Source organism: Mesocricetus auratus, unplaced genomic scaffold, assembly GCF_017639785.1.
Source record: "Mesocricetus auratus isolate SY011 unplaced genomic scaffold, BCM_Maur_2.0 Super-Scaffold_100022, whole genome shotgun sequence".
NCBI lineage: Eukaryota > Metazoa > Chordata > Mammalia > Rodentia > Cricetidae > Mesocricetus > Mesocricetus auratus.
Window position 1 is genome coordinate 21746336 of NW_024429203.1, and position 14803 is coordinate 21761138.

The 14803-nt window shown below is 44.3% G+C and overlaps 1 protein-coding gene across 3 annotated transcripts; it reads right to left on the reverse strand.

The window, feature by feature from the left end:
• Positions 1-1378: 1378 nt before the first annotated feature.
• On the reverse strand, positions 1379-14469 carry Tlcd5 (TLC domain containing 5). Of its 3 annotated transcripts, none has more exons than XM_040729857.1 (3): positions 14464-14469; positions 10154-10161; positions 1379-4485 (listed from the first exon to the last, which is right to left on the reverse strand). In XM_040729857.1, exon 3 carries the CDS (start codon positions 4379-4381, stop codon positions 3947-3949), a length of 435 nt encoding a protein of 144 aa, XP_040585791.1. In that variant the 5' UTR covers positions 4382-4485; positions 10154-10161; positions 14464-14469; the 3' UTR covers positions 1379-3946. The 3 variants fall into 3 exon arrangements, with proteins under 3 accessions (XP_040585791.1, XP_005069465.2, XP_012968365.1); XM_005069408.3 differs by lacking the exons at positions 10154-10161; positions 14464-14469 and adding exons at positions 6475-6674; positions 9705-9795; XM_013112911.3 differs by lacking the exons at positions 10154-10161; positions 14464-14469 and adding exons at positions 6475-6649; positions 9705-9789.
• Positions 14470-14803: the final 334 nt, after the last annotated feature.

A 14803-nucleotide genomic window follows, 5' to 3' on the forward strand; every position in this document is an offset into this window, starting at 1 on the left:
AAATGACTCTCTTGCTGTATTTTTTTTTAAGTTCAGGGCACAGCCAGCTAATTTTGTAATGTTTATTTTTGGAAAGAATAGAAGCAGATTCGAGTTCCAAGCCACTTTCCTAATGATCAGACCTGGACACGTTGCCATCTGCTGGTAAATCCCAACATGGCAACTCTATCCTGAAGACTCCACTTGTTTCTACCTATAGCTGGAACGAGTTCCATAAATCTATATACAATAAACAAAAGGCAAACCTTATGCCCAAGCTTACTCGAGTTGTCCTGAGTGTACTGTCCTACTCTCCCGTGTTCTAATAGTGTAACAATGCAAGCATCAAATGAATGGAGTCTAATGACTCATCAAATCATGAATTTTAAAAATAAGTTCCCATCTTCCTTCCCAGTCTGCCTCAATGCTTAAGTTTCAGGAATAAAACAAACTGGGAACGTTTCCTAATTCACCACCTCTTCCTTGCATACAAAACCTTTTGGCAAGCTGCTTTCAACATCTTTCCAAACTTAACAACCCTGAGGTTTCAGCAGTGAGCAAAGAAGGCACTTTGCTGTGGGAAAGCCTCAGAAGATGGCCAGCAAAGGACTGAATAACCAGTGGTTATTCACTCCCGAGCTACCATTTCAATGATGAAAATCTCTAATCACTTGCAAGGCCTTGATTTGATTTAAATATCCTGATAAACGCCTCGTTATAACTGTTGGCTGCTCCACTGTCCTACAAACTATCTACCTATAGAACACACGGTCAAGCAAACCAAGGCCTGCTCCCTAAGTCATACATAGCCCTTTACCTAGGAGGTGGTGGCATCAGTGACCCAATCACTGGACATGCCATTTTCTGATGAGACTTCCTCTAAGCTACATTTGTCCTCTTATCTCTTATTTCAGTGTGCTTACTAAGGACCTAGTGTGTCTAGGACTGATCTAAATAATAGAAATTCAGTCTAGCTGAGTATGGTAGCTTACATCTCTAATCCCAGCACTTGGGAGGCTGAGGCAGTGGGATTACTTTGAGTTTGGAGGCAGTCTACATAGTGAGTTTCAGGCCAGCCTATACTACAAAGTGAGGCCCTGTCACAAAAAAAAGAGGGCCAGGGGCGAAGGTACAGCTCCATGGTAGAGTGCTTGCCTAGCATACCTGAAGCTTGGGGGAAGGGGAGACAGCAACTGCTCAAACAGGTGGTAAATCAGAGAGATATTCTTCCCCTTTATGCAAACTATTTTCCACGTGCTGATTGCCATCTTCCATATAAAAAGTATAAATGGTTAATACCAAAGAGCAGATTACTGTCACCACCAAGTATGAATGGATGTCCACATTTCTACAAGCCAAAGGCTGTTTTTCTTGGCAAAGCCACAACAAAGACTCTGGGTCTATAAAAAGTTACTTTATTTTTATAAAATTTAGTACAAATCATATTGAAATATAAATCCTTCTTGAGCAGTATCAGTGATGATTACACAGTAATTCAAATGCAAGTATTTCCTTTTGTCTAGAGACACAGCACACGCTAATCTGCCCTTCATTTACCTGTGTTATAAAAACAGGCGACCTCTTAACTGCTGAGTCATCTTCACATTGTTCTCTAAGAGAAATGTCTTCATGGTTACTAGTTAGAACATCAAGAAAAGCTGAAATGCAGAATTCCTCCCCCTTATCACTTGTTCAGGTATCTTCTGATAAAAAATTAAAAAAAAAAACCTACAGACATTGCCTTGAGTTTGCCTCCAACAGAAAGATCTACAGTCTTTACCTCTGAGGGGTAAGGGAGACAAGAGCCAGTATTAGATTAAGCCTGCTCACTCATCTGGTCTGGAGCAGGTTGCACAGTGCCAAAAGAAAAAGCCAGTTTTGTTTTGTTTTTCCTTTCTGCTCGTGTGCCAAGCCACTCTTTTTGACAACACTTCTGCTGAAATCAGCATTCCCCAGCTTCCAATTCTGCTCACAGTTTTTCTGGAAAGAAGCACACTGGCATATCTGGGACACAAATCATAGAAAAGGGGGCATGGTGCTGTCTTTCCAGAAAACAGAAAAGCCCAAGAGCCAAAAGCAGCCCATTTAACTGTACAGCAGCCACCTTTAAAGGTCTCGCTGTTAAAGTGCTTTTCCATTTGCAAGAATGTCTACATGTTTCCAGCCTCTCCCCCGTGACTGGTTTCTGTAGCCCATACCATCTGTGGTCACTCATTGGGCTAGTGACACCAGTGACTATAGAATGAACTGACACTACTTGCTGACATCAGCCTTGCTTCAGTAGTACAGTTTCCTGGCTTAACAACTGAATTAGCCAATCACCATTGACCCAAATAACATAGGAAAAATAGCAAATGCATTAACAAATAATACTTTTTTTCTTTCATTAAAGCTCTACATTAGAGCCAGGCATGGTGGCACAGGATTGTAATCCTAGCACTGAGAAGATGTAAGCAGGGGAATAGAATGTTCAATGCTAGCCTGTGCTACACAAGCAAGATCATATCTCGGGAGAGGTGGAAAAAAGTAGTAAAAAGGGAATGTATCTACAACAAAGAAAAAGGAAGAAAGGAGGGAGGGAGAGGAAGAAAAAGAGAGGAAGGAAGGGAGAGGAAGGAAGGAAGGAAGGAAGGAAGGAAGGAAGGAAGGAAGGAGAGAGCCTCATCACCCTGAGGCCAATACGTACATTGAAATCTTTGGTTCTGGTTTGCAGTATGTACCAGGAGCTGAAACCTGAACTCCATCTCAAGTACAGTGGAATCCACATGGTAAATCCCCATGGAATTTAGCCATGGCCTCTCATGCCTAGCAGATTAATTCACAAAAGCCCTGAGAACTGGCATACTTTTCCTGGTAGGGCAGAACCCGCACAACAGGACTAAGTAAATCTAAATTTACCCACACCTCGTTCATCTTGCATCCAAAGCATTAGCTCTATGTTTTTTTGTGCACTCAATAGTTAACATAGCAAGCCTGAACTGCTTGCTATCCTTGCAAAGGCCTGCTTGCAATGTTGGCCCTTGGCTGGCACCTACAAACTGCAACTTAGAAAGGGCTCCCACCAGAAACTGTTAAGATTGGCTCACTACTCCCATACTGTTTCTGAAACACTATGGCTTTTGCCAAATGCCTGTTGCGTGGAATCTTGAATTTTGCCTTGTGCTAGGCAAAAATTTTTATTGCCAGTAAAAGCTCTGGGCACCAAGTCTTTGATGACTTTCATGTGCATTGTCATGAATCACTGAATCACTCCCCTATATCCAAATAGGAGACTTTAGAAGCTCATACTTCGATCCCATAGGCTTCCTTTTCCATTTGCTGAGTCTTCCCTGTATCCTGTCATTGTCCTAAATCAAAGCCGTAAGACTATATGCTAAACCCTGAGTCTTCTTGATGAATCGTGGAACCCAAGTGTGTCCTTAAGAACCTCTGACACAATCGGAGTAGGGAGGCTCAGTGGACAGTCCCTGTCATTGCTAGTTCCACTCCCATCCTTCTGTCCCTTTTTGCACAACAGATCCTATTCACAGATGCCTGAATGTCAAATGCATGTCCCTTCCTACGAGTCCCTTCCTTTATAGCACATTCGCAGAACATATTTAAAATGTCTAGAGGAACTCAGAAGTTATTTCCAAAGGAACAAGAGACAGCACTGACTTGATTCAAGTTCTTTTCAAAGTTGTCTGAATATCTATCAGGCCTCCCATGAACATGGAGACCCAAAAACAAGTGGCAATGGTCCTCCCTATACAATGCCACTTGCCAGTCACCATTGAGGATGTGCAAGTACCACTGTAGGAGGGAGTGTATCAATACTGCATATGCTTAGCTTGGAACATGACTAAAGTGATGGATACATTTAGCCCTTTTTTGAAACCTAAGTGCCCTATGGTTCTTGAGTACTATAAGCTCAGTTCTGGTCCTGTGGCCAATTCAAACTAATCCATCTACCAGGAGCAAGCCTTGGCTAGTGAGTCTTGAGATGCCCATTATGTCTTAGCTGCCGCTCCTCATTCCTCCTGCTTCTCCACGCATGGTACTTCTTGACGCTTTTCTTCCACGCAAAGCGCCAGATGCTAACCATAAAGCACCAAGACACAGCATACATCGCTATTCCCCCAACCTTCACAAACCACTTGGGTGTGGGTGAGACCATTTCACAGAAAAGAAGATGAGCACCTACACCAATCCTCACACCAGTGAACAGAGCCACAAAGAGGAAGTCTACCACATCCCCAGTGAAACTGTGGTAGTGCCCGGTTTCACGGAGAAACCAGCGCAACTGGAGCAACGGGTTGGTGATCTCACTTCCAAAGAGGACCGCGTTGACCTCTGTGCCCGACTCCCCAAGTGCTAGGGCCATGATGATCCCTAAGATGCTCAGTGTGTGGTGAGCCAGCATCAGGGCACCCTCGGACTGGAAATAGATGCACCAGCCCAAGTCGAAGATGAAGTAGCCCAAGGTAAGACACAGAATGTGAACTTGGAGAGGTGTGTTCGGTGAACCTGAAACAAACGAAGACAGAGAAAGACAACATGGCTGGGAATTGGGCCACCTGCATAGGGATCCTCTGCCATTGTCTTTCAAATCTTTCAGGACCACTAAAGAGGACAAAAGCAATGACAGACACAAGTTTCTTTCTGGTTCTGTTTTGGTTAGGGTTTCTCTGTGTAGCCCCGACTGCCCAGGAACTCGCTCAACAGACCAGGCTGGCCTAGATCCACCTGCTTCTGCCTCCTGAGTGCTGGGATTAAAGGTGTACACCACCACCTCCTAACATAAACTTTTAAAAATGATAACAATAAAACAAAACCTAAAATCTACCCTTACTTATAATCCCAGCACTTGGATAGAAGAAGGGGGATCAGGACACTGCCAACCTTGGCTACACAGGGAGGAAGTCAGGGCCAGCCTGGGTTACATGAGAGCCTGTCTCAAAAGACAAGACTAAAGTCTAAAACTGTCCTCTTTCTTGCTTTCTTTTTTTGTTTGTTTGGGTTTTTTGTTTGTTTTGTTTTTCTATTTGTTTTGTTTTATTTTGGGTTTCTTTTGTTTTTTTTTTCTTTTTTGGTTTTGTTTTTGCTTTTTGAGACAGGGTCCTCCTAGTACTTGCTTTGTAGCTAAGGCTAACCTAGGACTTTAGCAATCTCGCTGGTTTAACCTCCAAGGGTGTGGGTCACAGACAAGGGCTACAGAGTAAACTATAAGGCAAGTCTGGGTAGTAAGGCCCTGTCTAAAAACAATATCAGGAAAAATAATAAAATAGTAATAAAACCTCAAAGACTTCAGTGAGTGATTTGACTGTTCAACCAGTGTTCTTCCTGTGGAAGAACATAAAATAGTTATTTTGTTGTTTCAGGGAACGTTCTAACTTCCTCCCTTTAAGCCAGCTAGATTCTTGGGTCACTCAGGTCACTCTGCCAGGTACATCAAATTCTTTTTTTTATTTTTTTCCAAGACAGGATTTCTCTGTGTGGCCTTGACTGTCCTGAAACTCACTCTGTAGACCAGGCTGGCCTTGAACGCACAGAGATCCACCTGCCTCTGCCTCCTGAGTGCTGGGACCAAAGGTGTGCACCACCACTGCCCAGCTCAGATTCATTGATTAACCTAGAGGATTGGGTAATTGGACACTGGCAGTTCTAACACATCCTGAAAGCAGACTCCGGAGGGAACTCCCAGAGTGTCCTCATGTTCAATGACATGAGGTACAATGACCTGACATATTTAAAATAATTAAGAATCTTCAAATAAAACACAAAATTGAGGAAGTTGTTTCATTTCAGTTTGATAGAAAAATTAGACATTTGAGGCCAGCTTGAACTATAAAACAAGAACCTGCCTTAAAAAATCAACAACAGGGGGCTGGAGAGATGGCTCAGAGGTTAAGAGCACTGACTGCTCTTCCAGAGGTCCTGAGTTCAATTCCCAGCAACCACATGGTGGCTCACAACCATCCATAATGAGATCTGGTGCCCTCTTCTGGCGTGCAGACATACATGGAGGCAGGATGTTGTATTCATAATAAATAAATAAATCTTTTAAAAAAATCAACAACAGGGGCTGGAGAGGTGGCTCAGTGGTTAAGAGCACTGACTGCTCTTCAGAAGGACCCGGGTTCAATTACCAGCCCCCACATGGAAGCTCATAACTGTCTAACTCAGTTCCAGGAGATCTGACACCAATGCACATAAAACATGTATATGAGAAAATAGAGGAGAGAACAGGGACACAGCCCAGTGTCTAACATGTTCATAGCCCAGATTCAATCCCCAGCACCACAAAAAGGCAAGAAAAGAAAGAACCCCAATAGCACAAAAGAGTTGTGAAAAGCAGAAGCCAGGAGGTGACATACACAATATCAAAGTTAACAATGAAGACTGTAATACAAATTATTAGAATGGAAATAATTCTTCAATATTATACAAATCTATCTTTAAGTCCCCCAAATCATAAATCCCTAAGGAAAAATCTCTAATGTCCCTTCTACCTACCTGGGTGGGTAAAAGGCCAAGGGCCATCAATGAAGCCGATATATGCAGACAGGCCTATAGAGAGGATTCCGTGGGTGAAGGTCACCAGCCGGCAGCTCCACTCATAGCTTCGGTGCTTATTCAGGTGGCAGAAAGATGTATAGAGTGAGAGCCAGCCACCCAGGCTGCACAGCACCTGCAGACACAGACCTAATGCCATCCTACGACAGAAGAGACCAAAACCAGGAAAACAAAGGATGTACCCTAAGAAAACAGCAGCGGATCATTTTGTACATATGCCCGAAGTGCTACTATAAAATAATATGAAGGCAGGACCTTTACTGACTACGTATCCAAGACTCTTGTACATAAATGTGGCATCTATATTTATGACTGCATCCCCCTAGAGATACTGTGTCAGCACCTGATGAAAGCTGTGTCCTGGAAACCAGCAACAGCCCTCTGAATTATTACTAACTCCACACTTAACGAACGACCCAGTGTCAATAATAACCTTCCAGAGATCCCTGACTTTGGATAGTGATACACAGATAACCAAGCACATGTACCCAATAACGTGCTTGCACTTCACAAATCCCAACACTACCCAGGCATAGTGGCGTGTGCCTGTAATCTCAGTTACTCAGGAGGCTGAGTGAGGAGGATGTCAAGTTTGAAGTCAGCTTGATCTACACAGCAGGTTCAAGTCCAGCCTGGGCTATTTACAGAGGCTGTGTCTCAGAACAGAATTAAAAAGGACTAGGGATATAGCTCAATGGTAGAACACTTGCCTTTCATGTGTGTAGGGCTCTTGGGCTTTCATGTGTGAAGCCTTGGGTTCAATTCCCAGTATCAAACACAAAAAGACATGGGAGCAAGGACAGTTCAGTTGGTAAACATGGGAACCTGATGTTTGAGTTCCAGACCCACATAAAAAAGTCAAGCATAACAGTGCATTCTAGTGCTGGAGAGATGGAAAAGATGATTTCCTATTGAGAAACCCTATCTCAAAAAGCAAGGTGGACTGGGACCGAGGAATATTACCAGAGGTTGGGCCTCTAGTCTCCATATGCCTCTCTCTCTCTCTCTCTCTCTCTCTCTCTCTCTCTCTCTCTCTCTCTCTCTCTCTCTCTCTCTCTCTCTCTCTCTCTCTCTCTCTCTCTCTCTCTCTCTCTCTCTGTGTGTGTGTGTGTGTGTGTATGGTGTATACATACACTGCAGCACACAGAGGCAAAGCTCTCTTAATAATAATAATAAAGTAAATAAACAAAATACCACTTTGGTTTCTGCTAGAAGTCCCATGATACCAGGCATTTTAATGTAGTTAAGCTGAAACTAAATTTGGCTGAGGTCTGGATTTGGGTCATTGGTTTATCAGTCAAAATCAAAACTTGAGGCAAATGTAAATACAAAGCCAAACAAAGAGTCCAGACCTCTTGGAAGGTATCCCATCTCTATTATTTATCAACAAGGAAGCAAAAGGTTTTTTAAGTAAATGTTGAGATACAAAAATATGCTTAAGGAAATTATTCAGTTAAAAGTGAAACAAAGTAGCTCATGGGTGTCTATAATTCTAGCACTGGGGCAGCAGAGGCAGGAGGATCACCTAGAGTAGGAGTTCAGTCTGGTCAACACAGTGAGTTCCAGGCCTGCCAAGGCTACATAGTAATACCTTGTCTCAAAATAGTGGATGGATGGATGGATGGATGGATGGATGGGTGGATGGATGGATGGATGGGATGGATGGATGGATGGATGGACGGACGGATGGACGGACAGGTGGATGGATGGATGGATGAATGGATAGATAGGGTAGAGATAGTGAAGTCAGAAAACTTTCATTTTTGAATTTTTGCTGATACATTTAGACAAGCATAGTCAACACTGAGTTACTTTAGTCATACAAAAGTAGACTCCAAAAAGGACTAAGATGTCATTTTTAATATACACTAGCTCCTCTGTTGAAAGTACAAATAAAGCCAGGCAGTGGTGGTGTTCACCTTAAATTCCAGCACTGGGGAGGCAGTGGCAGGATCTCTGTGATTTCGAGGCCAGCCTGGTCTATAGCATGAGTTCCAAGACAGGCACCAATGCTACAAAGAAACCCTGTCTCAAAAAAAAAAGAGGAGGAGGAGGAGGAGGAAAGAAGGAAAGAAGGAAGAAAGGAAGGAAGGGAGGGAGGGAGGAAGGAAGGAAGGAAGGAAGGAAGGAAGGAAGGAAGGAAGGAAGGAAGGACAAATAAAAAAGGAAATACCAAACACGTCAGCTACGTGTCTCATTTCCATCTCTCCGCAAATTCTCTGCATGGCTGCACTTTAACCGATCACCCTTTTCTGACAAATGCATACCAACACCCCTCAATGCACGAGCCACTCCCAGGAATGCTATCCAGAGAGGGCTTGGGCAAAGGGCAAGTTTCACTCAGCTTTCATAAGAAATCAAATTTCCATTCAAGAAAACAATTAGGTGTCCATCACAACCCTGAAAGTGGGAAAATCACTTTAACCTGAAGAATGTTTTAAAACTAAAATTAGGGAACAGAAAAAGGGCAGAAAGAAAAAAAGGGGGGGTCAGTTCAGTTCTAAGGCACATTTTCTGAAACTTGTAGGCCAATCTTCAGAGTAAGGGCCAGACATACAAAGTACCCAAGTGAAAAGCGCTGTCCCTCTTACTTCCTTTGAAAGGCCAGGGTCACTGGCCAGTAAGGCGGATCAGCTGATTGGGACTCGGCGATTAGTATTTTTAGAGTCCTCTTCTCTGAATCCTAATTCCCTGGCCCAACAGAGGAAACAGTAACCCATTTACAAACACTCCAGTAAAAAGCAGGCATTTGTAAACGGCAGACGCAGCTCTGTGACCTTGAGCCTTCGTGTCTAGTGTGGGGTCTAGGAGGTTCCCAGGCTCTCGCAGCTCGCTGCTCGGGCTCCCCCATCCCGGAGAGCAGCGGCGCTGGGCGGGCGCCTGGCTCCAGGCCTCGGACGAGCTCAGTCCGCGGCTCTGAGCCAGCAGCAAGATTGCAGCCTGCCGGGGGACGTGCCCCAAGGCCTCGGCCACGCCCGGCGTCCAGCCCGGATCGCCCCATCTTGGACCGTTATCTAGGCATCCAGCCGGGTGCCCAGAGCTTGGCGCAGAGAGGCTCCGGCGCCCCGGGGCAAAGGAGCCCGAGCGCACCTGGCCGCCCGCCCGCCCGCCTCCGTCCCTGCCTGCTCCAAGAGCAGGCCAATGCCCATGCCGCCGGCGAGTGCTGTTACCTGGCCGAGCGCACCGGGAAGCCTCGGGCGCCCGGGCGCCCACAGCCCAGGGCCCGGATCGCGGCGACAGGAAGCTGCGGGGGAGGGAGGGGGGAGCCGAGGCTGTGACGGCAACGGAGGAGGAGCCGGGGGTCTAGGGGCACCTGCTGGCTGGGAGGACAGAACGCAGAGTGGAAGCTGGGCCAACGAGGGAGGGTCCTGCTTTGGGCAGGGAAGGGAAGGGTGCTCTGTTGCTTCTTTGTTGGTCTGTTTAAATCACTTTGGGGCTGTGAATGTAGTGCCTGACTGGCTTTTTAGTGGTAGAACGTTTGCCTTCCACGGTGAGGCCCTGGATTCAGCCTCCAAAAATCTACTGATCCACTCCGCCTCTGTGAGATGGAACAGCCTCTTCACTAAACATTTACTGAGCACCTAGTAAACCCCACAACCTACACTATCCTATGGGTAACGGAAGAGCCTGTCTTTGATCTCCTGCTTGAATCTGAGTGGTGAGACAAGCACAAAAGTTCTTAGGCCTGGGAATTGCGTTGCTCTCTTTGTAGCATTGCCCCTATCTGGGTGTAAACACATGGTTTAAAAGGAGCTAGAGAGATGGCTTAACAGTTAAGAGCCTTTGCAGCTCTTACACAGGACTAGAGTGCAGTTCCCTGCATCCACGTCAGACAGCTCACAACTGCCTCAGACTCTAGCGCCAAGGATTCTACGCCCTCTTCTGGCTTTTAGTAGCACCACCCATGTGTGCACACACGTGCAGACCCACACACACATATGTTTTAACCCTTAATTCTGCTTGGTATGCAGCTGGGCACGTGAAGTCTATGCCTCCTTCCTCATCACAGAATGGGGAGTGTAATGCTTTTCTCATAGATTATTGTGAAAAATTGAAAAGGCTACATTAATAAGTACATAGAGTGATGGGTGGCACGTAGAAGTTCCTATAAATACCATCTATTGTCTTTATTTAACTTTGGAGTATTTCTTCCCCAATACTGGGATTAAACCAGAGGCCCCAATCTTGAGAGGAAAATGCTCCACCACTGAGCTGTGTTCTCAGGCCTTTGTTGTATTTTTGGACAAATTCTTGTTTCTCCCCAGGTCTGAGGATTTTGAGTTTCAAGAAATATGAGTGTGATGTAGAGGTGTGTGCCTGTAATCCCAGCACTTGGGAGGCTGAGGCAGAAGGATTGTAAATTAAGAGGCTAGCCTATGTATTTTGTCCCAGAATTAAAACAAACACACACACACACACACATACACACACACACACACACACACACACACACACACACACTGCAAGGGGAGGGGAATGTCAACTAGAATAATGGGGTAGGGAAGGGAAAGTCTGGCTTGTTGATCAAGGCTGACAATGTTGGGATGCTAAGGAGCACCATGTCCAGGAATTGAAAATGCTCTCATTTTGGTTTTTATTGTGTTAACCCTTCAAAGGCAAAGATGACACTCTTTTCACCTTTTTTCCTAGAACCTAATATGGGACAGGTTTAACGAGTGTTGGTTGAATTAATGAAAGAGTAAGTCAGTTGGGATGGCTGGCACCTGTAATCCCAGCATATCGGAGGTGGAGGCAGGAAGATCAGGAACTCTCAGCTATGTAGCAAATGCAGTTTGGGGTACAGGAAGCCTCTAAAAGGGAAGAGAAACCTGAATTAATAGGAAACTACATTAGAAGCAGCACAGATGACTTTCCAATGCTTGTTGATCACTGCTTGGAAAGTGATTTCAAAACACATATATACATCTTAAATATTGTGAGTCAGTAGGCCTGATATGGAGCAGGAATGAGTGTGTTTTAAAATCTGCCTGGGGGACAAGGCTTCATGTGGAGGGGGATTGGGACACCAACCTAGCCACAAAACCTTCTGACCTACAGTTTGTCCTGCCTTCATTCAGAGTGTCCTGGGACCAGAGCCTAGCAGAATTGTCATCAAAGAGACCAGAGAGACTTCATCCAGCAACAGATGGAAGTAGATAAAGAGTCCTGCAGTCAAACATTAGGTGCAGCTCGGAGATCCTGTGGAGGAGGGGGAGGATAGGAGGAGCCAGAGTGGTCAGGGACACCAAGAAAACATGGCTCACAGAATCGATTGAGAGGGACTCATGGGGCTCGAAGAGTTCAGGGAGCCTGTAGGGGTCTGATCTAGGTCTCCTGCAAATATGCTATGGCTGAGTATCTTGGTGTTCTTACGGGATTCCTAACTGTGGGAGCAGGGGTAATCACTGACTTTTTTGCCTGCTGTGGGACTCTTTTCCTACTGCTGGGTTGCCTGGTCCAGACTTGCTGTCTTATTGTAGCATATTGTGCCATGTTTGATTGATGTCCCTGGAAGACCTGCTCTTTTCTAAGGGGAGACAGAGGAGAGCATGAATTTGGGGGAGAGGGGAGATGGGGGAGGAGACTGGGTGGGGGGAGGAGAGGGAAGGGAAACTGGACAGGTTGTAATATATGAGAGAATAAAAAATAATAAAAACCTCCCTGTAGTCATTTAGATAATAGTCACATTAAGAGCCACTACTGTCAAAGAACCCCTTAGCTGTCTTTTTGTTTGTTTTCAAGACAGGGTTTCTCTGTGTAACAGCCCTGGCTGTCCTGGAACTCACTTTGTAAACCATGCTAGCCTCAAACTCACAGAGATCCACCTGCCTCAGCATCCAGAATGCTGGGATTAAAGGCATTCACCACCACTACCTGTCGAACCTTAGCTGTCTTGATGCTAGCTCCAGGTATCTAACCACTGTAGTGGCTAAGAGGAGGCCGGTGATGTTTTGAGCAAGGAAATTATGCTATGCTCCCCCAGCTTTTGCTGTTCAATGTGTGGTCTAGGAACTAGAGAAAGGTCACCAACAAAATATCATTAAGACACCCACAACCCCAGAGCCTAACTCTGGACATACTAAACAGAATATGCATTTTAACAGTGAGTTTCTGGCAATACTGAGAACTGAACCCAGGACCTTGGACATAATAGGCAAGCATTCTACTACTGAGTTACTATATCCAAGCCTTGGGCAGGGATTCACAATCCCAAAATAGAATCATTTAAATAGGTGTGCCAAATCACACCCCAAAACAAGTGAAGTAGAATTATCAGTGTGGACATCAGTCACTAGTAGCTTTCCAGGTGCTCCAGATTTACTGCCTGAAATCAGTTAAGATCAGTGTGAGACCAAACAGCAGAGTGTGAACATGCAAATTAACAAAATCAGAAATGAAAAGGGGGACATAACAACGGACTCTGAGGAAATTCAGAGAATCATCATGTCATACTTTGAAAACCTGTACTCCACAAAATTCAAAAATTTAAAGGAAATGGACGGCTTCCTGGATAGCTATCACTTGCCAAAATTAAATCAAGAACAGATAAGCAATTTAAATAGACCTATCACCCCTATGGAAATAGAAGCAGTCATCAAAAGTCTCTCAATCAAAAAAAGCCCAGGTCCAGATGGCCTCAGTGCAGAATTCTACCAGAAATTCAAAGATCAGCTTGTACCAATTCTTCTCAAAGTATTCCACACAATAGAAGCAGAAGGATCTTTGCCAAACTCTTCTATGAGGCTTCAATAACCTTGATCCCCAAGCCACACAAAGACACAACTAAGAAAGAACTTCAGACCAATATACCTCATGAACATTGATGCAAAAATACTCAATGAAATACTGGCAAATCGGATCTAAGAACACATCAAAACAATCATTCACCACGATCAAGTAGGTTTCATCCCAGGGATGCAGGGATGGTTCAACATACGAAAATCCATCAACGTAATCCACCGTATATAAACAAGCTGAAAAACAAAAATCACATGATCATCTTACTAGATGCTGAAAAAGCCTTTGACAAAATCTAACACCCCTTCATGATAAAGGTCTTGGAGAGATCTGGGAACATACCTAAACATAATAAAAGTTATATACAATAAACCAACAGCCAACATCAAACTAAATGGACAGAAACTCAACGCAATCCCTCTAAATCAGGAACAAAACAAGGCTGTCCACTCTCTCCATACCTTTTCAACATTGTACTTGAAGTTCTAGCCATTGCCATACAACAACAAAAGGGGACCAAGGGGATACAAATTGGGAAGGAAGAGGTCAAACTTTCACTGTTTGCAGACGATATGATAGTTTACATCAATGACCCAAAGAACTCTACCAGGGAACTCTTACAGCTGATTAACACCTTCAGCAAAGTGGCAGGCTAAAAGATCAACTCAAGAAAATCAGTAGCCCTACTATATACAGATGATAAAAGGGCTGAGAAAGAAATCAGAGAAACATCACCTTTTACAATTGCCACAAACAACATAAAATACCGTGGGGTAATGCTAACCAAACAAGTGAAAGACCTGTATTGCAAGAACTTTGAATCTTTAAAGAAAGAAATTAAAGAAGCCCTCAGAAAATGGAAAGATCTCCCATGCTCTTGGATAGGTAGGATCAATGTAGTAAAAATGGCAATCCTGCCAAAAGCAATCTACAGATTCAATGCAATCCCCATTAAAATCCCAGCACAATTCTTCACAAACCTTGAAAGAACAATAATCAATTTTGTATGGAAAAACAAAAGACCCAGGATAGCCAAAACAACCCTGTTCAACAAGGCAACGTCCGGAGCCATCACCATCCCTGACTTCAAGCTCTATTATAGAGCTATAGTCCTGAAAACAGCTTGGTATTGGCACAAAAACAGACAGGTAGACCAATGGAATCGAATTGAAAACCCTGATATTAACCCACACACGTATGAACATCTGATCTTTGACAAAGAAGCTAAAAATATACAATGGAGTAAAGAAAGCATCTTCAACAAATGGTGCTGGCATAACTGGAGGCAGGCATGTAGAAGAATGCAGATCGATCCATGTTTATCGCCATGCACAAAACTTAAGTCCAAATGGATCAAAGACCTCAACATAAATCCAGCTACACTGAACCTCTTAGAAGAGAAAGTGGGTGGTACCCTTGAACGAATTGGTACAGGAGATAGCTTCCTGAACATAACACCACTAGCACAGACAGTGAGGTCAACAATGAATAAATGGGACCTCCTGAAACTGAGAAGCTTCTGTAAGGCAAA